The sequence below is a fragment of the Lissotriton helveticus genome, chromosome 6 (genome assembly GCF_964261635.1).
Source record: "Lissotriton helveticus chromosome 6, aLisHel1.1, whole genome shotgun sequence".
Classification (NCBI taxonomy): Eukaryota; Metazoa; Chordata; class Amphibia; order Caudata; family Salamandridae; genus Lissotriton; species Lissotriton helveticus.
The window spans coordinates 1,791,125,098-1,791,150,518 of record NC_136067.1 but is presented as its reverse complement, the minus strand read 5'-3'; the positions used below and the strand labels follow the sequence as shown (position 1 = coordinate 1,791,150,518).

Below are 25,421 nucleotides of genomic sequence, written 5' to 3'. Positions count from 1 at the left end.
GGTGTGCAAACCCTGGCCTCACAGGTGGCAAAATCAGTGTCAGGAACACAGGGCAGCTCATTCCTATGGAGATCCGGTCTCCTTGTTGTTGTCATTTTTTTTACTACACTAATAGTGAGTAACATATGGGTGGGCCTAAAGGTCAAATGGCATCTGATGTTAATTCCGATACCCATATCTTTTGGTGAATTAACATTCATGCAACCCCGCCTTCCTCAATGAGCAGAAGGAGGAATTCTTGCTATTTCAGTATATACCCTCGCTTTTTCATTCCGGGGCAGACAGATGCATTTCTGGAATTATCCGCAGTTTCACATCCAATCACTGCGCTTGAAATAAAGTAATGTCCCCTATCCCTAGCCATACTGTAATATAAACATGTATTATCTAACAATAAAATGAATTAATGAAGCACCATTAAAGAGTAACGCACAGGTGACGGGTCAAATCAGTTTTAAGGAACACTGAAAGAAGACGATAAAAGATCACACACACACATGAAGCTATCTCTGGACCCTAACTTACACGAACCCAACTAAACTTTACAGAAAGATCAAAGGACAACAAACTACAGGAAGAAGTAATACCCATACTGGAATTGTTTGAAAGAGGTGATTTGTTCGCTCCAATTCAGCTTTAGTAAAGTAGTTGCCTGCTGTGACTCAAGTGACTGTCAAGTCGACATAAAAAAACGGCATGGGGCAAAGCAGCACTATCTGAGGATTTATTCTACAGTTTTCCCGACAACTTTGAAACATCGGTGCTACAACTCTGTCTGTGCCCAGAGACGCCTATTGTGGTGGACCACGGAGAACCAATAGCGCAGAGTTCAAATTGATGCTCATTGAAGGAAAGGTTTCAAATTCTCTAGAGATCAAACCATTTACCTCATCATCTTGTGTGTGGGGCTGCTTACTCTTGTACAAACGCTATTAAAGTGCCCATGATTGTCCTCGGCGCACTTGCATCGAAAACTGTGCATTGGAGGGGTTCCAACTGGCCGAGGAAACTCTGTAAAGCGCACCTCTAGCTTTCCACCTCTCTGCCAAATGTGGCGAGGGCCCATTGGCTGGGCGTCATTATGATGATTATAGTTTGAGTCTGCTATTTGCTTTGGCTCCCCTGTCCTTGTGGCTGCCATTGCAGCTCGTCTTATCTTATCTGAACTGCCTTTCAGGCCCAGCAGCGGGCAGCTTCTGCCTGACGGTGTGCTCGGCCCGAACACCAAGCCGATGGTGCGGGAAGCGAACGGTTCAGATCTCAAAAGACACTGGCATGAGGCCTCGAGCTATTATCCGGCTCGCGCAGCGGGCCTCAATCTCGCGGCGCCATTGTTGCTTTCACTACGCATGCAACATGTCCGCAGGGGGACTGGAGCCAGTGGTCTTTCCAAGCTATTCTAACCGTACGAAACCTTTCAGGGTGAAAGGGAGCGTCGAAAAACATGCTTAAACTTGAATGGAAGCAGTTTGGGGGAAGTGCATTTTGTTCATTGCCGAGCTCTTGCTAAATGTGATGGTGCAACTGTGATGATGCATTGTGCCCGGCTCCCCTCTTTGGCGATTCTTTTAGTGCTTGTTCAGGGATCACAACGGTTTTGTACCCTGGAATGGCTCGTTTTTATGTTCATTGTGTCTTTTTAGAGGAGTGCTTCAAGTACACTTCGAAAATAAGAATTTCCGTTGTAGAAACACCTAGGTAGGTCGAGAACGCTCAGTGACTCATTGAGAAGAGGCACCAAGGGACGTAACGTAATGTCGCGTAATAACACCGATGGCGTCGAGGATGTACTTATACCCCTGTACATTTCACTCCTCCAGGAGGTCTAGTTTAGCACTCCCACCACCAAATACTTTGCTAAAGTGGATTGAATTGCAGCCTCGCTTTATTAATGGGAACGCACCATTTTCTCATGGCTAAATGCATCTATATGAGGCATTACGATGGATAATATTCTCAATTATGGTAAATATATCCTTCACTTCTTCTGTTTAATATAATGTAAGCTGCAGCGGAATATCTACATTTTGCGTACGCTGCCTAATGCCACTGAAACACTAGTTAACATTAAGAGCATTCAACTGTAACATGCTGCTACACACCCCAAGAGTGCCTTTTACTTTTCTTTAAGCTCTTATAAGGGATTCGTCAGGTCTTGCCCTTTAGCAGCAGCAGTCATAACTGTAGCAGAACAATTCTCATCCCCACATCTCATCTGAAAGAGTAAGCGTTAATAAGGTTATTTGATTGCAGATGAGGAACTAAATTGCAAGTGCACCAAGTTCCAGATTATGAACGAAGGCTTTCCTAATCTATTTCTTTTACAACATCATACTTATGCAAGATAATACCTTGTTTGCAGACATAACTTTTCCCTAGTTATTGTTCTCATGTGTTCGTGCTTTTTAAATGCAAGAAAGTGACAGCGTACTTAGGGCCCGATGTAGGTAATTCCGATTTACCGACTCTTAAATACCGAATCATACCGATTCGGTATTTAAGAGTCGGTAAATCGGAAGCAGGCAGATGTAGGTAATAAATTACCGATTCTGTACGATTCGGTATTTACCGAATCGGTAAATACCGAATCGCTATTTCCCATTGATTCCTATGGGCCTTGAAGCCCATAGGAATCAATGGGAAATACCGAATCGGTATTTACCGATTCGGTAAATACCGAATCCTGCAAGGGTGAACGGGGTGTCACTTTGACACCATGTAGCACCCCAATTCCAGGCTTGTGTGTCATGTGGCACACAGACATGCCCTAAGGGCATGTCTGTGTGTCACATGGCACAGGTGTACATGCACAGATGTGCATGTACACCTGAATTCGGTATTTTACCACCAAATAGGATTGGGTGGTAAAATACTGAAGGCCTGTAGCACTGTAAACAGTGCTACCTACATCTGGGATTTACCGAATCGGTAAAATTACCGATTCGGTATTTTATAGAATCGGTAAATTTACTGATTAGGTAAATTTACTGATTCTGTAAAATAATGGCCCCTACATCTCAATCAACAAATACCGGTCGGTAACGGCCGAATTCGGCCGTTACCGACCGGTATTTGGTGACCTACATCGGGCCCTTAGCATTTTATAAAAAAAAAAAGGCACAATACAACTTAGAATGAGAGATACCATCCAACAAGGTTGAAGTTTTTGCCCCACAGTGTCTTGAAGACAGAAATGTATTGTAAAGTTTCCAGAAGTTTATGTTGCACTGTTAGGACACGTTTTTCGAAGTGTTGTTAAATCTGTTCTTGGTATGGGGCCAGAGTGAAATTAAAGACTTTTGAATTTAATTATATTGTTTTAAACTTTGTTTTAGTAGTGAGTAATAATCTTGGGGCAAAGACTTGAAACAGGCAATACATGCTTGTAGTGACTGTACTTCCACAAACCCGAACAGTCTGACTCACAGAGTTAACTTGATTTCTGTAGGAGACACCTTGACTCGCTCATGGTATCTAGGCCTAAGCAGAAAAGTATGCACAGTAAAAATATGTTAACAGTTCAAAATACCCAAGTTAAAAAGATAAACATAAAAGTGATGTATTTTCCTTCCTGTTGTTTAGACTACAGTAGGAATTGTAAAATTAACGTCTTCGCAGTTCAACACTTTTCCTACTGTAGAGCTGTTGGAGTCAGAATATTCAATTTCACCTCTCTAAAATTCAATGCTTTCCCTATTGTTGCATAGAATGAAGTGGGAATAGTAAATTTTACTCCTCCAAATTCCAACGCTTTCTCTACTGTTGTAGAGTCTGGAGTGGAAATAGTAAATTTCTCCCCTCTGAATGCCAATGCTTTTTCTACTGTTGCACAGACTGTAGTAGAAATAGTAAATCTAACTACTCTGAAATCCAACAATTTCCCTAATGTTGCAGAGACTGGATTGGTACAAAAAATGTTTACCAAAAGTCATTGAAATCATTTTTGATACGAAACATTTATGACACTAAGCATACATTATTTATAAATTAAAAATCTCTGACTGTTGTATCATGCTACTTTGCTATGACATTATCAGGCCTTTGTGTAATTTGTCTATTTTGAGACCTGCAAGTGATATCATAGTGTTAGCTGGAAGGACTTTGTCAAACTGGGAGTAAGCGGAGCGATATAATTTTTCCACATACCAGCATTTCCTTCATTGTGCTCCTGTTTTAATTCTTTTGAAGGTGGTGGTAAAACATCTCTGCTGGATATCCTCACTTGTAAAGATGAAGGTGGAAAGATTAAGACTGGGCAGATCTCAATCAATGGAAAGCTCAACACACCTCAACTGGTTAAGAAATGTGTGGCCCACGTAAGGCAAGATGACCGTCTGTTGCCAAACCTGACAGTTAGAGAAACTTTGTCCTTTGTTGCAAAATTGCGCCTACCTCGAACATTTTCAGAAGAACAAAGGGAAAAAAGGGTAACATCTAAATCTTTGTTATAATGTATTTTTACTGAATGCAGAATTTCTGGCCTGCTGATCAGAGCCCTACAAAACTAATGTATGTTGTAGGTCATGTGTTGGTTATATTTCAAGTATGTAACATATTCAGGCCTAAAAATAAGTAATCTGCTCCTACACAAGATATGAACTTGCTATTGGAAGTGCATATGCTTGCACAGTGAGGTACTAAACTCAGTAGAAAAATTAGAAACCTGGTCTGGAAACTGCATGGGCTGTTTTAGCAATATTAAAAAAATATTTTAAAAAAGATCATTCTGTTTGCATAGATTCCCACCCAGTGTCCATTACCAGGAACCAGTTATTTGTGACCCACAGGCAATTTCTAATGTTACTGCTGAATGCTTTACCTGCCTAGATCCTGTCTTCTGCACCATGCTCCACGTATGCAGCAGATCCACAAGGCAAGATTTTTCCTCTTTCCCTAATGGATTAGACAAAGATAATGGCCATCCTTGACGTACATGTAAGTCCCTGACGATAAGAGGACCCTACAACATCCCACAGGCAACAAAAATTAATTACACACTAGAAACTACACCAATCAGTAATAAGTATGTTTGTAGTCCTCAAAAAGATGACCACAATTAGCGTAACAAATACATAATCATATCGGTTATCTGTTGCAGTACACAAAGTAATCAAAATAGGCATCATTTGTACAGCCCCACATTCGTCTCTTAGTGCCTTGAATCCTCCATGTGCAACTATTGTTGCCTTCTGAAAAAATAGCACAGGTGATTGGGAAAAAGGTACTTTTTATGTGACACAGCTGTAAACATAGAGTCAGGGAGCATTGCGGTCCCCCTTTCCTTGACGAGCAGGTCTCCACTATGCCTCTGACACATAAATGGTGAATTCACTTCTAGGTCGTGAAAAACCATGGGCCGGGTTCTATGTTCACTAAATGTATCTGTTTGTGGCAAAACTAAATTTCTGCTCTTCCTCCTGAAAGTTGTCACTAAAGAGTACTAGTCAATATTTAGGAAAGAGGCAATCCTGCTGGCTCATATACTAGGAAACCCATTTCAATTGCACTTCTCTGAGGACACTTGTAGCGGAATGCTTTCTTATTGGGAAATTTCAGACACAATAGGAAATACCCACTCAATACCGTTTTGGTTTTGATGTGCAAGAATAGATCCCTGTGCATCGAAGATGGTTGATAATTAAAGCAACATTATCATTTTCTTCATCACTGCCCTTACTTCAAGATGATATAATAAGGTGTGCCTTCACATTTTCCTCCAAAATCCTCTGGCATCAGCACATGTTACACACTATCATTATGGAACAGAGTTGCAACCCAACACCGTTCAAGGGGGTCCCATTTAATCTAAAGCTTCTGAATAACTTTAACCACCTTCCGCAGGTGGGCTTCATCACCTTGCATTAGCCACTGGTATGGAATATGTAGGATAACATCCCATACCCACATGTAAAGCTCCACCAAACTCTCATATGCCTACCTAGAACTGTATCATAAACGTCAAAGGACAGTATACTCAGATATAAATAACAAGGAATCAACTGATCCAATCAGAACAACTCCGGGCCCATGAAGCACGAAGTTGAGTTCCTCTGAAATATCACCAGAAATTATATTCTCCCAATCAAACAGACAACGAGTTGAGATTCAAACAAGGCAGCAAATGACCCACTTATGCTATGCCAGTTTAGTCAACTTCCATTGAAGAGGAGGAAGATAATACAGTGTTAATAATTGTTAAAAAGGACATCTGATGGAAAAACACAAAATTATGAATGGAAACATGCTTGAGATGTTGAAGAGCTGGGACTTTTGGTCAGAAAATATGTGACATTTGTCATATTAGCAATCACAGTTCAAACAACAAATTGTGAATTACAAGAAAAAAATAATAAAAGCTGTTGTAAGAATAGAAACACCATTAGGTAGTGTCGTATGGCAAACGTAATCAGATATAACACAAAGATAATTATGAGAGTCTTGAAAAGGGTGTCTCTTAGAGGAACACGTACATCTACTAGTCTTAAACTATGCTCTAGGAACCAAATAACTAATTTCATTCAATGCAGCAAAGCAAGACATTACAGAATCTCTACAAGAGACTTCCTCTAAAAATCTTGATCAAGCCACTACCGACTACCACGCTTGGCTAGATCTGGCTATCATTCAGCTATCCCCAGCAAAAGTCACTTCTATAATAGGAGAGTTACACCATCACAGCCTTAGTTCGCAGGCTTCAAGACTTTGGAACAACCTTCCACCTCACATCAGAATGGAAAGCAACCATCTCAGTTTCAGGAAGTCGTTGAAAACTCTTCTGTTCGTCTAAATCTTGTGAATGAACGTTGTCTAAAGCGCTGGGATGCCTCCGGGTAGCCATGCGCGATACAAATACGTAATCATTTATTCATTCATTCATAAATTATGAATGCAAACAGGGTTGTCGTAGACAGAAGCGTAAGTGGAGGCTCAACTCGGACTCAAAGGAAAAAAAACATTAATAAAAAATCAATTAATACAAACCCTTAATTTATAAAAAAAAACAGACTATTTTTTGCACAAAATAAAAACTCGACTAAAGAGCTATTTACTACGGTAAAACAACTTGCTAATGTTGAGGACGCCAAAAAGACTATCCTCAATCAATTGTTGTGCAATACTATTGCATTTTGTTTTCTGGCAAAGGTTGAAGATATCTACAATATCTTCACCACAAAGATTTAATCGGCCCCTCCATTCCTGGGGTCAGACTGTCCGGAGGTTGTACCAGAAGTTCCATCTTGGTCTCAGCATGAGAAAGGAAATACTGTTTCCGATCTAGCACTTCTCTCGTCTTTCTCAGCCTTGTTGGCAGGTCAAGTTTTGGACTTCCTTCAATCAATCAAATCTGGATCCCTCCTGGACCTGTGTCCTCCCAAGGTTTCATACCTAGTCCCTAACATTATGGCCATCCAGTTGGTGATCATCTTTAATAAAATGTTCAGTCAAGGTTACTTTCTGAAAGCATGGAAAAAAGCCTCCATCCTGCCATTACTCAAGAAATCCACAATGAGTCCTCCGGATCCAAATAATTATCAGCAAATATCACGTCCCTCATACCCCGCTAATATTGTGGAGCAGGCGTTTAATAAAGAATGACTCATATTTCTTGAGTCTAATCACCTTCTGGACCATTCACAGTTTGGCTTTCTGGGGTGAACATAGTACAGAGTCAGCCTGGATACTTGCCTTGGAATAATTGAGAACCACTCTAGATTCTGGAGTAAAGCAGCCTTGATCCTGTTGGATCTCTCAACCGCATTAGACATGGTCAATTATGTTATATTGATTGACCGGCTCCACTCCTTAGGCAGCAGGGGCTCCTCATTGGCCCTTGTAAAATCCTTCCTTTCAGAGAGAGAACAATTGTGGCCCTGGATCAATTCTCTTCCAGCACTTATCAAAAAGATTGGGTTCTTGATCATAAGTTAAGCAGATGACACCCAGATAGCATTATCGGTTGTCATTAACCCAGAAGACACAGCAGATTTCCTAGCTGCATCTTGGTGCTCAACAATTGCTTAAAGCTGAATTCCGGTAAAACCAAGGTGCTCCTGCTGGGCAACAACACCTCTTTTTGGTCCCCTACCTGGTGGCCACAGGAAGTTCCAATGCCGGTCTCTAAAGCAAAGAATTTATGGATTATCTTTGAAGACAGACTGTCATTAGGTAATCAAATTAATGCTGTGACCTCCTCATCTTTCTTTGTCCTCAAGATCCTGAGGAAGGTCTTTCCATTCATCCCACAAGATTTGCAGAAGCTGGTTTTCACTGCTCTTGTGCTCTCAAAACTCGTCTATTGCAATGCATTATTTATCAACATGCAGCAGAGACTCATAAATACAGTACAAGTCCTTCAGAATACTGCTGCATGCAAGTTGCTTAGCATTCCGAAGCATTATTCATGTTCACAAGTCTTGGTCCAGCTCCATTGGTTACCTATTCAAAAGCACATTGACTTCAAAGCACTTTGCATTACCATCAAAGCTTTGAATGGCCTAGGTTCAGATTGAAACAGAAGTTTATCTGGTACCACACACCCACAACGTGATGATCCCCAAATTTAAGAGAGTCCATTGGGGCAGCAGAAGCTTCGTTCATTGTACAGCCAAAAATGGTACCCCTCTTACTTCATTTGAAGAAATGTACATTCCTGCTCTTGTTCAGGAAAGTCTTTTAAACATAGCTTTTTAATCAATAGCCCTTCCCTTTTTTTTCTTTGTTAGGGCTTTTTACATTAATTGTCTCATTCTCACCTTCTCTTCTTCTGCTGCTGGCAGCGCCTCGACACCTTCGTGCAGTCTATCTAAAAATAATTTTTATTTCATTTCCATACTTTAATTTTGCGAGAATTTAATGCTATCTTAGATGTGTAGGGCCCGATTCACAAACTGCATTTGGAAGAATGCAAAGCAGTACTACAGTCGTACTCCTTATGTACTACAGAATACAATTCACAAACCTATGAGTGAAATTCTGTACTTCCAACCTGCTACGTGCTACGGATAGGATACTGCAAACAGCCACGCACAAAAGAGTAGGCACATTCCTATTCAGAAACTGCACTTCTAAAGTTACAGCAGCAGTAAAGGTGACAAACAATAGTTAATGTACCGCGTTCCAGCCTTGGCGTAATTCAAGCACCACATATGTCCACTGACAGGAATATATATATATATATATATATTATATATATATATCCCAACAGAGAAGACACGAGCACTAGGGACATGGATGTCGCGGCCAAGAATCCTCCATTAGCCGCAGCAAGTGATGCTAGAATATTACTAACACTGTGTGATCTTGGAGCTGGATCCAATATTTCCAATGTGAACGCAATTATTGACACACCAGATACTCAGAGTGAGCTGCGGGCAATCAGTATTGTAAAAAAAGGAGCAGGGGAGAGTCCCTTCAAAACAAAAAGTAAGTTTGTCCCCGTCATGCCGAAAGATGCGGTGGACATCTTTCATGAGTGCGTGATTGAGGACCTAAAAACACTCAACAGACAAGTCCTAGGTCGGAAACGCATCAAATATTTTCAGGCCAAACAATATGACAAGTTGATGGAAAAGTTAAGCAAGAACCAGGAGATAGTGATCAATTCATCTGATAAAGGTGGAAACATTGTTCTCCGGCAGAAACAGGACTACATTGCAGAAGCAATGAGACAGCTTGGTGACATCAACTGCTATGCGAGAAGCAGCGGTTTGGAGCATAAACAAGCTAGGGATACTATGAAAAGAAGGCTGATGACATACAAACGGGAACATTTGATTTCATCTGATGAATATGCCTTCCTACATGTAGAAAATCCTGTTATGCCGCATTTGTACCTGATACCTAAGGTGCACAAAATGAAGAATCCAACCCCGGGCAGTCCAATTATTTCTGCGATTAAGAGCATGGGTGAGAACGTTTCACGTTATATTGATCACTATTTGCTGGAACATGTCCAGAACCTTGCTAGCTATATAAAAGACACCGGTGATATTTTGTCCAAACTCAATTCAATACAGTGGCAGAACAATTGGTGTATGATAACATTGGACATTGAGTCACTGTATACATGTATTGAACATTCTAAGGGAATTGACGCGATTAGACACCATTTGGGACAAAAATCCTGTGAATATTATGGCCACAATCGCATGCTCTGTGATTTAGTGCAATGGTGTTTAGATAACATTTTTTTCATATTTGGCAAGGAAGTATGGAAACAGATCAGGGGTGTGGCGATGGGATCCTGCTTCTCCCGCAGCTACGCGTGTTTACACATGGGCTGGTGGGAGGAGCGGGGTCTCATCGCAGTGCCTGGTTTCAACCATGTCTAATATTGGATGCGATTTATAGATGACATTTTCTGTGTGTGGGAGGGTGACATCTCTAGCGCAAGCCAGTTTGTGGAAGCTCTGAAGGTTAATGAAAGCAATCTTTTCTTTACATCGAACATAGGCAGGCAGGCAGCAGAGCTTCTGGATGTCCAGATTACAATAGATGAGGGATCAATCACGATATCACTGTATCGTAAGCCTACGGCGGGCAACAGTATTTTGCACGCAAAGAGTGGACACCCCAAACATGTTATCGATAGAATACCATTAAGGGAAATACTGTGCCTAAAACGAATCTGCAGCACAACAGAAAAGTTTGATGAAGGAGTAAAACTAATGATGGAACGTTTGAGGGCCAGGGGATACAGTGAATCCACCCTTTCTAGAGCTGTAACCAAAACCAAGGAAAGGTCAAGGGAATCCCTTTTAACATCCAAGCCTGGTGAAGCAGCAGGCAGTGATGAAACCCCCAGGCTGATAACAACTTTCAGCCAGCAACAGCGTAAAATTAAATCCATCATACACAGACACTGGCCCATCTTAAAAACTGATGTTGTATTATGCTCGAGGGTCCCTGATAAACCCACTGTCACCTTCAGAAGGGCTTACAGCATGCATAGCAAACTGGTTAAGGCCAGTCCTGAGCTGGGTAGCGGCTGCGCCAGGCTAAGCAGGAGGGGCTTTTTTAAATGCTCCTCCTGCCCGGCATGCAAATTTGGGCAGAACACCACGCACTATGATACTCCATTCTCCCATACCAAAACTGCAATTAAGGGCAATTTCAATTGCCGTACGGAGTTTGCTGTATATGTCCTGACATGCACCTGTGGTTTGTGCTATGTTGGAAGCACAAAGACGCAGGTGCATGTCAGGATATTGCAGCATCTCCGGGCTATTGTGAATAATGACGCAGCATATCCTGTGGCACGCCATTTTCACATAAAACACGGCAGGGATCTGTTGTGTTTAAGATACTTTGTCATCGATGCAGTGCCCCCATTGAGAAGGGGTGGGGACAGGGAAAGAATATTAAGGAAGATGGAAACAAGATACATCATTGAGCTTGACAGCAAACAGCCCAACGGTCTGAACGCGACCGAAGATCTCCATAACTTTTTGTAAATTCACCTTGTTTGTCAATATTGGTCCGCAGCAAGCGTATGAGAATATCGTTAAGTTTTGGTTATTCTATGAGTAATTAGAGTCAGGTTAGGACCTATGTCAATATTAGAGACCCGTAGAGCTGCACACATGCACATATTCAGGGCACATAAATGAAATTAATGCACCTGATAATTATATGAATTAATAGCATGTGTATGATCAACCCTATCCTTTTCAAGTATTGCATATAGTTTTAAAAATCAATCAGTTTCTTTTTTCTTTGTGTTCACCCTTTTATTTTTGTTTATCACAAATTAAGCACATGTACAGACTAGCACTTATACTTGGTTTTAGTATGTAAATTGTAAATAGGTCTTAATATTTATGAAATACAGAATTTATTAAATTAAAATTTTGAATAAATATGTAGGACAGGAGTTCGTGGGTAAACACGGTGGTTTCTCACCACATTCATATTGACTTTCTCATGAATCAATGGTTCACAATCGGTACAACATTTATCAAACTAGTTTTCTTTTTAAATAAGTTGCACTAGTCACTTTATGTACCATTGGTATCTGCATTTATGCAGTAAGGATATTTGTAAAAATGAAATTAGTGCAATTATTAAAATATTTTTCAATGTGATTTTATAATATTATGAAATTATGGGACTATTATACACAGTAAAAACAATGTGATTTGTTTTATGAGATGTATATAGTTTACAGGCAAGCTTGTAAATTATGGAGAATGCGATATGCCGTTTCCTGAATCCCATGTGTATTATGTACCGTTTCTATGTCCATCAACCTGGTCATGTGATATACTTTAGGAGGTGTGGCCCATAGGAGGGGTCCGGGAAACACAGCATTAAAAAAGCAAGCTGACACGTTAATCAGGTGTGTGAACAAGAGTACTCGATACTCGAAACGCGTCGCTCGAAAGGTAAAAAATAAACAACATCTTGCCTGAAGCCGTGGGGTCCGTCTCTTCTTTCGCCACGCTCCGTGGAGGTCGGAGGAATTGTTCAATATATATATATATATATATATATATATATATATATAAACATTTTTTTACTATTTGCATGGTGCAACTGGACGCAAACAGAACTTTAAGTGCTTGACTTTTTGAGGTAACTCTTACACAGTGGTGTAGCAAGCGGGGTGGGGTGTTCTGCCCCAGGCAACACATGTTTTTGCCGGTGGCGGCCTCCCCCCTGCTCTTACCAGCGGCCATGCGGGCAGCTATCGCAGGAATCGCCAGCACCTGCTCTTACATGCGGCCACTGGGTGGCAAACACAGTGACAGCCACAGGCGGCACAACTTCTAGCTACTCCACTACTCTTACAGCAGGACTAACCTGGTTCCTGCATCCGGCCCAACCTTCATCGTAGTTGGCCTGAATTTTTTACTTTTACCTGCTCTCACATGACCAAAAAACCCTGAGTGGCACTTTGTGTTTTTAGGCGCTATACTTACCTAAAATCTTTGATATTGCACATCGCTGGTATCAAATAATTTATCACATTTAACTCTATTTTACTAAATTAATGTGGGATTTTCCTTGTGTTGTGTTTTCATTTTATTACTGTTTGAAGTACTGCAAAAATACATTACACATTGCCTCTGAGTTAAGCCTGACTGCTTTTTGTGCCAAATTACCAGAGGGTTCAGCACAGGTTAAATTGGGGTTTGCGTGTCACTTCACCCTGACAGGAATTGCGGTTCCTGCCTGAGTAAGGTTCCCTCCCCCTCGACCAGTTTTCCAATTTCCTAAACTGGGCATGCCCAAATATGGCACACAACTGATTGAACTATTTAATCTACTTTAAAGTGGTGAGTGGAAGGATTTAGGAATTTGTTGAAGCTGCCAATTTTGACTCTGCCCTTAGCCCATGTCTGAACAAGTCTTATTGAAAATTCAGATCATACTGAGGCCATGAACTGTCCCACACAAGCTTGCCTAAAGCATGCTTTAGATCAGGCTGCGTCCATCATGTGGCATTTCCCATTGAAAGGAAAATAAGTTATGTGACCTTGGATCTTTGTCCTTGTGTCAATGTATTTGAAGAAACAACCAAGTAATTTTTTGCTGCCCTGTCCATTGTGCAGGAAACGGGGGAGGGGCATGGTTGTATATGTCTACGTATGTATTTGGTATTTATGCCAAGAGGTAGTTGAGGCTGTACATGGTCAAAATCAATGAGTAATAGGAGTGGACGTTGTGTGGAAGGTTAATGCATTGTGATGTAGTGCTCTTTAATGAGGTGAGTCTTCAGTTCTTTCCTAAATTTGGGCAGCGTTGGGGTGGTCCTGATGGGTACAGAGATATGATTCCATATCCTGTTTTCATTAATGTAAAAAACCTGTTGTCTTAATTTCTCTTTTTAATACTTCTTATTCTGCAGTCTGATGGTGTCCTGACTGCGGGATTGCCGAGTACCACCAGAGATGGTGAACTTGACTGCAAGATAAGAAGGGCTGTTGGTTGTGATGGCTTTGTAAATACGAGAATATAACATTAACTGAGTAACAAATAATGTTCACAATAGCAAAATGTTTAAATACCACGTTGGCAACCTGTTAAAAACTTCTGGCTACTTATTTATCCTACAAATAGAGGGGCCAATCAACCACATGGAAACAAGAATGGAACTGCCATCATCCACTGTTTATTGGCTGTTAGAACAAATGATAAGTCCTGAAATGGCATTCATGGGAAAGATAGAGAAGCATAAAGATATACTGCTCTTTACTTTGCATCTACTTACTTCGACAATATAGGTGTATTCGACATTGTGGGGTTGTTATTGTTACAGGTCAATATATTTTATTATCGATATTGTGACTCTACAGTTTTGATGTCTTGTGGTTAATGTATAGTCAATGACTGATAAAGATATTTTAAATGTCTGGTAATCGAGTTGACATTGTTTTGTTTAAACCTTTAATCTCTTAATTATTCCTTTCTTTTTTCTTCATGTGTGTGATTGAGGGGTTATTCTTTTTGTTTTGCTTGCTGTTGGGTGAGAGGGAATCTAGCTTATTCTATGAATCTGCTTACGCTGCAAATTTTGTGTTCAGTGAATGTGTTGGATGTGTAGTAAGCACTTGTAAATTGCACAGATTTTTTTATGGCTATTTTATTAGGTGAAATAAACTTTTTAATGGTGATGATAAATTACATAGACCTTTCTATTTTATAGTCTCAACTCAATATGACAGCTACATGATGTTTCTTAATTGTCAGGTGGAAGATGTAATAGCAGAGCTGAGATTACGACAGTGCGCCAACACCAGGGTAGGGAATGTGTACTTGCGGGGAGTTTCCGGTGGGGAGAGGAGGCGGGTGAGCATCGGTGTACAGCTACTCTGGAATCCAGGTGAGAAGATGAATGACAAAATAATAATTTTCATTTAGCATGTGTTGGGCATGTCTTGTGACAAATTCAAATACCCAAATAAGACGTTTTAATCAATTTCTTTGTTTTCCAAGTGGATATTTGCTATATTTCTCACACCAGTGACAATAGTTGGGCGAAATAACTCACACCTCTTTATTGTCTCCTCCAGGTATTTTAATACTTGATGAACCCACCTCAGGGTTGGATAGTTTCACGGCGCATAACTTGGTAACCACGTTATCCCGGCTTGCCAGAGGAAACCGACTAGTTGTTCTTTCGATCCATCAGCCACGCTCAGATATCTTCCAGCTCTTTGATTTGGTTCTTCTTCTCTCCTCTGGGACAACCATCTACTCCGGCGCTGCTTGCGACATGGTCCAGTACTTCACCTCAATAGGTTATCCCTGCCCCAGATACAGTAATCCGGCAGATTTTTATGGTTAGTATTATTCGTTTCTGAAGAGTAATATGTATCAAATAACAAATTTGCCTGCTAAATCTTATGTTGTACACGTTTTTGCAGCATTCTGTATGTGTTTTATTTTTTTACATAATGTGCATATTATCGGTCAAACATGTCTAATTCCAGAGCATAAAACACTTCATCAAAATGTCCTAGGATTATAACTTGCAGTCCTTACGTCAATATGGGATATATTAGTTGCTTATTGGACTTTACTTTTCACTAGCCCAGTCTCTTACATATTTTATTAAATCTGATAATGCTCTAAATTGCTGAAAAGTTGACATAGAGTGCTTTGTAAAAAACAGCAAATAAATAAACAGATTTATATATATTTTTAGATTAAGTCCAAAATGGCAGTTGTTTAGAGCAATGCCAGATGTGTTTAAAACACAAACAGATTATGTTACATGTGACATTAAGGACAATGTAGTAATGTTGTTCTTTCTAAATAGTAATTTGCAGTTACCCCTGAAGAAGGACTTGTTAAAGCCCGAAATGCATTGGGTTGAAATAAAGAATACTGCCATGGGCAAACATGCGTTTTCGTCGTGTTCTTGAAAGAGGTCCGGATGGGCACATCTTGAGCATTGGAAGCTTTTGAAAAAAGCATGATACCTTACATGTGGATTTAAAAGTACAAGAAAAAGCACTTTAAATATTGGAACTAAACAATGATTTAATGGACTAAAATGGACACGTTTATCACGTAGAAGTAGTATTGCATATTTACCCTTTCGCTGTGCGACTGGAATTGGGGTGAAATGTCGCTCCACATAGCATGGAGTATCAGCATGTGCCATTGGGGCAAGGCACAAAACCAGTAAGCACGCATACTTTGATCATTGTCATGGCTAAAATAGGAAATATCATGATAAGGAATGTGTGTATTCTATCATCTTTGTTGATAAAACACACACAGACCATGGTCGTCATATTAGAACGCAACAATGCTCACTTGTAAACTCGATTTGTTCATGTGCAGTAATATGTTCACATGCATGGTAATAATTTTCTCTTTAGCACCATGGACTTTCTAAACGTAGCCCATCCTTCCCTATTTCAATTACAATACATTGTGAGCAATGCAATATTTTGCAAATCCGTAGTGAGAACAACGCTGAGATGTTAGTATGCTGCCTTTCAGCAGTTTCCAAGTGATATATTTCTAGATGTATGAAGTTCCTTTTAACTACATTGCACAGTCACTTGCAGCTCTATCTTACTTAGAAGAAATATTGTATCTGTCAACAGTAACCCATAGTCTGTCCTTGAAAGGTAATTAAGAGGTGCAAGTATGCAAAGCTACCGAGCGCTCTCCCCAACTGTGGTTGCTGTAGGACGAGCTTCCACTGCTCCTTAGCAATAAGAACTCACATCTAATGCCTGACAATGGGAACCACTGCAATGCAAGCAGAAATCTGTTTACGGATCCCCCGCTGAATGTTGAAAGTGGGGCAATGGCCCTTCTGCCTGTCACCTGTCTAAGTAACAAACATACTCATCCTGAAATGAAATGAAAACATGATTTATAAAGTGCATGGCTGCCCGGGAGCGTCCCAGCGCTAAAGAACAAGGACAGTTGAGGCGGGCCCTAGCCTTTACGCATCCTGGGGAAACAGAAACGTTTTAAGGAGTTTTCGGAATCTTAAGTGACTTGGTTCAGTGCGAAGCCTAACAGGGAGGGCATTTCACAGGGTCGCCGTGTTAACCGAAAATCGACGTCCCCCCCGTCCGAGACTTCTTGACTCTTTGGACTATAGCCAAGTTTCCGAGGTCAGAGCGCAGGTACCTGGCAGCCCTATAGGGGCGGATCAGGCTCCCTAGGATAGGAGGTTCCTTATCTTGTAAGGATCTGTGAGCAATGCACAGGGACTTGAATCTGATCCTGTCCCGTATTGGCAGCCAGTGGAGAGCTTTAGCGGCCGTTTTAGCCGACACTCTAAAGGATGTACCGGTAAGCAGCTTGGCCGCCGAATTCTGAACGCGTTGAAGAGTGTTAATAGTTGATTCTGTGGCGGCTAAAAAAAGGGCGTTGCTATAATCTAGTCTAGACAAAATTAACCCTTGAACAAGTAGTTTCCTTGATTGGGGCGGTAGTAAGGGAAGGATCTTACGGGCTGACCGCAGTAAGCCCACGCAGGTGCCTGCAGTCTTTTTTGCTTGTGTCCTAAAGGAGAGGTCCTGCTCAAGCCATACCCCAATACATTTTAATTCACACTTAGGGGTGGGGGGCACCCCCAGGCACGAAGGCCAGATGGATTTAGGGAGAGATGTTGTCTGCTGGCCTAAGAGCATAAGCACCGTTTTTGCACCGTTCAATTTGAGAAACGAACTGCTCATCCAAGAATAAATTTCCGACAGGCAGCCGTAGAGCTTTTCTGTGCAGTCCTTCTCTTGGGAGAGCGAGACAACAAGTTGGGTGTCATCTGCGTAGGTTATTACTTTAATCCCAAAGGGAGTGACCACTACCTCCAGTGGGGCCATATACACATTGAACAAAGTAGGGCTCAACGATGAGCCCTGTGGGACCCCACACTGGTGGGAGGTTAATTTGGAACGTGCGCTGCCTTCCCAGACTTGGAAAGTTCTGTTCCTCAGGAAGGACGTGAACCACAACAGCGCTGTACCCGCTACTCCAAGATTAGATAGGCGCTGAATTAGGATCTTATGGTTCACCGTGTCAAAGGCCGCACTTAGATCCAGGAGGATCACCACCGCTGATCAGCCTGAATCCAAGATGCACCTTCCTTCCTCAACCACCGCTTTCATGGCGGACTCAGTTCCTTGGCCTGGGCGGAAACCCGTTTGAGAGGTGCGGAGTAGCCTATTGGTTTCCCAGAAGCGGGAAAGCTGCTGGTTAGCAATCTTCTCCGCGATCTTGCTAAGGCCTGGTAACAATGAGATTGGTCGAAAATTAGCCATCTCCAAGGGATCGAGTTCTGGCTTTTTTAATAGTGCCTTTACAATGGCCTGTTTCCAACTAGGTGGAACAGAACCCTGTGCAAAGGAGGCATAGATAAGGTCCATAGCCAAGGGGGAGATGGTAGATGCCACGCGTTTCAGAATATACATAGGCGCAGGGTCATTGGGGGCTCCACTCTTAATGGAGGACATAACTTTTTGGAAGTCTTCCCTCGCTACGCAATCAAAAGAGTCTGAAAGAGGGCCAGGAGTATGGGCCATGGATTCAGTCGGGTCAGATATTTGAGCGCTTTGCGGCAGGGTTATTAGTATGTTTTGTATTTTATTTTCAAAGAATAGTGCTAATTGGTTGCATCTGGCTTCCGACATACCCTGCAGCATCGGAGGGCTAGGAATTTTGAGAAGCTCCTTCACGATCTTAAATGTCTCCCTGGATGAGTTAGAGGACGTTCTAATCTTTTCCTCAAAAAAGATGGCCTGGGCCGCTTTCCGAGATGATTTATAAGTCCTCATGGCCGCTCTATACTCGGCTTTGTTATGGGAGGACCAGTCTTTCCTCCACGTGCGCTCCAATTTTTTACAGGTTTTCCTTAGATCTCTAAGTTCTTGGGACCACCATGGTGATTTAAAGACCCTGCTCTTCTTTTCCATTTTTTTACTGGGTAGGACTAAGTCGAGGGAGCTATTCAGCCAGTTGGTGAAGTTGTTATCAGCTACCAAAGGGTCCGGATCAGAGAGGGGGGCCGTCTGCTCCAGTGTAAGGGTCCAGCTTTCAACAGAGAGCTTGGACCATACTCTCTCAAGGGTACGAGGTACCTGTGCCCGTGAGCAGTCAATATTCATTTGCCAGGCAAACGGGACCAGAAAATGATCAGACCAGGGTAGAGGCTGGGGTGGACCTGATTCCAACTGTAGAATGTTTGAAAATATAGGGTCGAGGAGATGTCCCTTGGTGTGCGTAGCGTCTTTATTCTTTAGGTGTAGCTCGAATGATTTTAACTCTAATTTAAGCTCTGTCGTCCCTTTGTTGGATAAGTCGTCAAAATGGAGGTTTAGGTCCCCTAGTAAGATGAAATTAGATGATACAGAGGCAAGAGCGATCGTAGTTTCCAGTAGGGATCCCACAAATTGTCCTGGACTGCCAGGAGGGCGATATATAAGAAGGCCAGATAAAGATTTGTTAGGGGTAATTTGTAGGTTAAGGTTAACGCTTTCGCAATCCGCAACACTGCCCTCAAGCAACCTGCATACAAACCTATCCCTGTATACTGTGGCCTGCCCGCCTCCCTTCCCCTGGGCTCTATTCTCGTACTGCATAAGGAATCCTTGTGGCAGCGCACTGACAATGTCTGCCTCTGAATTTGGGGACAACCATGTTTCTGTGAGAAATAATATGTCTAATTTGGCATCCTGGATTAATAGCTTAATTTCTACACAGTGTTTCGGGACCGATCTACAGTTTAAAAGTGCAAGACTCACGTGTCTTTTAATTAGTTCGGAGCTTTATTTATCTGAAATAAGGTCAGCAAATCGATTACCTTTCGGAAGGGGATCGTCTGCGCTGAATATCAATTGTTCTGAGGGGGTCCCTCTAGGTTTTAATCGAAGAAGCTTTTCACGCGAGAATTTTATGCCATCCTCAGGCGAAGTGACCAAAATATCTGGCTCTAGGCCCGGACCGTCCCGGACGGGCCCAGACGGGCTTGCCTCTGGCACGCCTCTGGCGCACCCGCTGCGCGGACGGGAAGTGAAGTTGATTTTGTAGTGCCTGGGCCCCAAATCGGTATGATCACTAGAGCGCTGACCTGGTCCTCCCGTCAGATGGCGCCCGAAGTCTGCGCCGGGTGGATTAAGGTCGGTAGTAATCACGAGCCCAAAGTCGGCTCCCTCAAGCAATAAGGAATCCCTGGGGGGCAGTAAGGAAGTGAGTAATGCGCAATAAGTGTGCAGTTAAAAAATAACACAAAGTACAGAAGGTACGTGAATTAAAAATTGAAGCGCAAGCAAAACACAGAAATGTACAATTGAAAGTCTGAGTGCCCTGACTCCTGGCTTATCGCTTCAGTAGTCCTAGTCCTATAGATGTAGGTCAGTTTACCAGAGTCCAATTTATAGTGCCTGGGCCCCGAATCGGCCTGAGCACTAGAGCGCTGACCTGGTCCTCCCGTAAGATGGCGCCCGAAGTCTGCGCCGGGGGGATTAAGGCCGGTAGTAATCACGAGCCCAAAGTCGGCTCCCTCAAGCAATGGCAGCGCACTGACAATGTCTGCCTCTGAATTTGGGGACAACCATGTTTCTGTGAGAAATAATATGTCTAATTTGGCATCCTGGATTAATAGCTTAATTTCTACACAGTGTTTCGGGACCGATCTACAGTTTAAAAGTGCAAGACTCACGTGTCTTTTAATTAGTTCGGAGCTTTATTTATCTGAAATAAGGTCAGCAAATCGATTACCTTTCGGAAGGGGATCGTCTGCGCTGAATATCAATTGTTCTGAGGGGGTCCCTCTAGGTTTTAATCGAAGAAGCTTTTCACGCGAGAATTTTATGCCATCCTCAGGCGAAGTGACCAAAATATCTGGCTCTAGGCCCGGACCGTCCCGGACGGGCCCAGACGGGCTTGCCTCTGGCACGCCTCTGGCGCACCCGCTGCGCGGACGGGAAGTGAAGTTCATTTTGTAGTGCCTGGGCCCCAAATCGGTATGATCACTAGAGCGCTGACCTGGTCCTCCCGTCAGATGGCGCCCGAAGTCTGCGCCGGGTGGATTAAGGTCGGTAGTAATCACGAGCCCAAAGTCGGCTCCCTCAAGCAATAAGGAATCCCTGGGGGGCAGTAAGGAAGTGAGTAATGCGCAATAAGTGTGCAGTTAAAAAATAACACAAAGTACAGAAGGTACGTGAATTAAAAATTGAAGCGCAAGCAAAACACAGAAATGTACAATTGAAAGTCTGAGTGCCCTGACTCCTGGCTTATCGCTTCAGTAGTCCTAGTCCTATAGATGTAGGTCAGTTTACCAGAGTCCAATTTATAGTGCCTGGGCCCCGAATCGGCCTGAGCACTAGAGCGCTGACCTGGTCCTCCCGTAAGATGGCGCCCGAAGTCTGCGCCGGGGGGATTAAGGCCGGTAGTAATCACGAGCCCAAAGTCGGCTCCCTCAAGCAATGGCAGCGCACTGACAATGTCTGCCTCTGAATTTGGGGACAACCATGTTTCTGTGAGAAATAATATGTCTAATTTGGCATCCTGGATTAATAGCTTAATTTCTACACAGTGTTTCGGGACCGATCTACAGTTTAAAAGTGCAAGACTCACGTGTCTTTTAATTAGTTCGGAGCTTTATTCATCTGAAATAAGGTCAGCAAATCGATTACCTTTCGGAAGGGGATCGTCTGCGCTGAATATCAATTGTTCTGAGGGGTCCCTCTAGGTTTTAATCGAAGAAGCTTTTCACGCGCGAATTTTATGCGATCCTCAGGCGATGTGACCAAAATATCTAGCCCTAGGCACGGAACGTCCCGGACGGGCCCAGACGGGCTTGCCTCTGGCACGCCTCTGGCGCGCCCGCTGCGCGGACGGGAAGTGAAGTTCATTTTGTAGTGCCTGGGCCCCAAATCGGTCTCATCACTAGAGCGCTGACCTGGTCCTCCCGTCAGATGGCGCCCGAAGTCTGCGCCGGGGGGATTAAGGCCGGTAGTAATCACGAGCCCAAAGTCGGCTCCCTCAAGCAATAAGGAATCCCTGGGGGGCAGTAAGGAAGTGAGTAATGCGCAATAAGTGTGCAGTTAAAAAATAACACAAAGTACAGAAGGTACGTGAATTAAAAATTGAAGCGCAAGCAAAACACAGAAATGTACAATTGAAAGTCTGAGTGCCCTGACTCCTGGCTTATCGCCTCAGGAGCCCTAGTCCTATAGATGTAGGTCAGTTTACCAGAGTCCAATTTATAGTGCCTGGGCCCCGAATCTGCCTGAGCACTAGAGCGCTGACCTGGTCCTCCCATAAGATGGCGCCCGAAGTCTGCGCCGGGGGGATTAAGGCCGGTAGTAATCACGAGCCCAACGTCGGCTCCCTCAAGCAATAAGGAATCCCTGGGGGGCAGTAAGGAAGTGAGTAATGCATAATAAGTGTGCAGTTAAAAAATAACACAAAGTACAGAAGGTACGTGAATTAAAAATTGAAGCGCTAGCAAAACACAGAAATGTACAATTGAAAGTCTGAGTGCCCGGATTCCCGGCTTTTCGCCTCAGGAGTCCTAGTTCTAAAGGCTATGGCTAAAGCCATGGCTTCAACAGTCAGGATGAACACGTTGGAACCAAAGAGTGGCCAAAATGGGATAAGAATGAGGTTCACATTAGAGGACAGAATACAATTCAAATGCCTCTTCTTGATCCATAAATGTAGCCATTGAGTGCCTTCCACCTCTTTGAAGGTCATGGTCCACTGTTCTGTACCCTGATGCAACCAAATCCTCATGTGGTTTTTACCAGCCAGGATAACCGACCGCTAAAATGATCCTGTGTGTTCAACACGGGTCACTTGTGATCAGGTGGAGTGGCATCACACCCGGGAACGCTGCGCCACCTGACTTGTGCTGACGACCTATATTAGCAAAATCCTCAAATATTCTACATTTACAGACCTTGAATATATCCTATTTTACATGTAACTGAGCTCTTATTGTAGATTTTGGCACAAGCAGTCATGTCTATTTACCTGGCATCGTGCAGGGTTGGCCGAGCCGGCTGGTGACCTCTGCCCTGTTTTGCAGTTGACCTGACCAGCATTGATAGACGGAGCAGAGAACTCGAAGAGGAATGCCTGGAAAAGACCGTGTCACTCTCAGCACTGTTCTGGGAGAAAGTCAAAGATTCCAGCGATTTTCTGTGGAAATCTGGCGAAGGAAACAATGCGTTGACTGCTTCAAGTGAACCAAGGTGGGAGGCATGTTATGAATAATTACAATATTACCCAATCATGTTTCGAGCATTAATCTTAAAACCAATACACTTGTTTACATTCTTTACAGCCCCCTTGTCACGTCGGAGAAGGCCATCAATATAGACAAACATTCACGTGAAGAGATGCCCAGGGGGTTCCAGCAGTTTTGCATCTTACTTAGGTAATGCTCTGGGATCAAATGGTATTCTTGCAAACTGAAAATAGATTTTACTTTGAAATTTAATGAACTCTGTGGTTACTGTAATTTCTAAAATAGCATGATTTGATCAATAGCCTTACATTTTTGTGACATTTACATTTTTAAAGTGTGAATAACTGCACAGTCATTTGCTCGGCTAGCACATTCATTTGCTCTTACATTAGTGTGTCTGGCCAGTGTTAAGTGGGGATAACAGCAGTAAACGACAGTATCTGTTTCCTATTTTATACATGTGAAGCCACTATTTGCTGACATAATTATTCCAGAGAGACCTGGGTAAGAAACATGAGTGACGTTATGCCTGCTTTGAGCTCATTACATAGGGAAACATCATTTACTACGAAGTAATTACCACTAATAACGTTTTCCACGAGTCACTTACCACGAAAACGTCTTTTAAACGCGGGTGCCTTCCACGACCTCCACTACCACGCAAGTACGTTCCATTACATATTATCAATTAATTATGTACGTTCAATTCTACGATGATATGCCACTTTTAAAGTAGAGGCTGTTGCGCTTTTCCTTTCTTCCCTTGGGCTCTACGCTCAGCATGTGATTGGCCATCTTTTGGATGGCGCGTGAGTGCTGGCAGGAAGAGAAGTGCTGCGTTACATTATAGATGGTGCAGTGTTTACCGCACCCAGGAATTGTCAGGAGGGTGGGATAAAGTTCTCGCCTCTGTTGTATTTCTATAAGTCAAGCCTGCTGGAATGTAATGGGTGAAAAATGCACTATAGTGATACGTGTACATTTTGGTGCAGCAGGCACCAGAATTCACATGCTATGCCCCTGTTTCAGGGCCAAACTCAGAATCAACTCTAATCATTGCACTGATGAATTCCAAAGACCCTAGTGCTGAATTTGATCAGACGTGATCATTATCACACCTGGCACTGGCTCTCACAAAGTTGACACTCGGGATCAGGTGTAGAAGAGAAGACACGTGGCCTGAGTATGAATGTGCCATATTTTGGGTATTGCAAACCACTGATAGCCTCTCAGTGAGAGTCAATCAGTGGTTTGCAATATCCAAAATATTTGCCGAATATTTACGGTGCCGACCTTACCCACGACCCACACCTGACTGTCTGGATTTAACAAATCTTTTTTTCTTTGTTTACTTTGGCGGTATCATCAATGTCAGCACTGTAAAAAAAATATTGAACATTGAAGATTCGCCACTTTATAAGTTTGCTCTGTTCCATGCAGGGGAAGCATACCTTCTTGCATTTTGCAACTGCTGCCTATATCTTTTCTCACTACATGCCTTAATTTTTCTGGACCATGTATTTTGAATCTCTTCTACTTTTTTTGCAAGTTGTTCTTGTATCGTTTAGGGCGGGCATCCTCTGGGTGTATGGTTATCAGAAACACAGTTAATATATAACCCATTTGATTCTGCTGTGTGAGAATTCCCTTACTTTGTGAGTTATTTGTGCTTAGTCCATCCCTTACAGTTCAGTACTTGACAATATAATGCACTATTTGTATTGCACTGTCCTCATTTTCTGGATGCATTGTTAGGATGGTCTTAAACTGGAACTCATTGAATGCTAAGGCATCCATTAGCCCTCATCTTATTTTTAACCCGTCTTTTTGAGTATTTATAGCATTGCGCAATAGAGAAAAAGGACATGCCGTACATTGTGACCATGCAAGTTCTGAAGCTGTACATCATATTTTATGAAAATGGCATATACATGTCTGACAGATGGGTTGTTTGGTGGAAGCTAGGAGATGGTCATGGCGTTATATGGCAAGGGAAGTTGGGGGCAATCCCCATGTCCTATAGGAGTGGGCTGGGAGTGGGGTGGGCTTCACTTGAGACTGCAGCCTTGCCCACACTCAATGTTACTGACTGGCATTCCTGCCTGGAAATATTAAGCTGATGTTCCTGCACATATAAATTAGATTGGCCATAGTAGTATGGCACTTGGGAATGCTGCTTGGCCCAACCTGCAGCTAGCCCATAGTAGAATCTGGAATCTGTTCATCTTGCTTTTTAACCTCTGATTTTAGCAGTCAT

At 42.6% G+C, this 25,421-nt stretch overlaps 1 protein-coding gene across 1 annotated transcript in view; it reads left to right on the top strand.

Moving 5' to 3' along the window:
- ABCG8 (ATP binding cassette subfamily G member 8) overlaps nt 1-25,421 on the top strand; it is a 251,544-nt gene that overhangs the window by 170,685 nt on the left and 55,438 nt on the right. Inside the window, exons 4-8 of the mRNA XM_078649684.1 lie at nt 4,189-4,427; nt 14,692-14,824; nt 15,015-15,284; nt 23,003-23,168; nt 23,261-23,353. Coding sequence (XP_078505810.1) covers nt 4,189-4,427; nt 14,692-14,824; nt 15,015-15,284; nt 23,003-23,168; nt 23,261-23,353 — 901 coding nt within the window. The remainder of the gene's footprint in view (nt 1-4,188; nt 4,428-14,691; nt 14,825-15,014; nt 15,285-23,002; nt 23,169-23,260; nt 23,354-25,421) is intronic.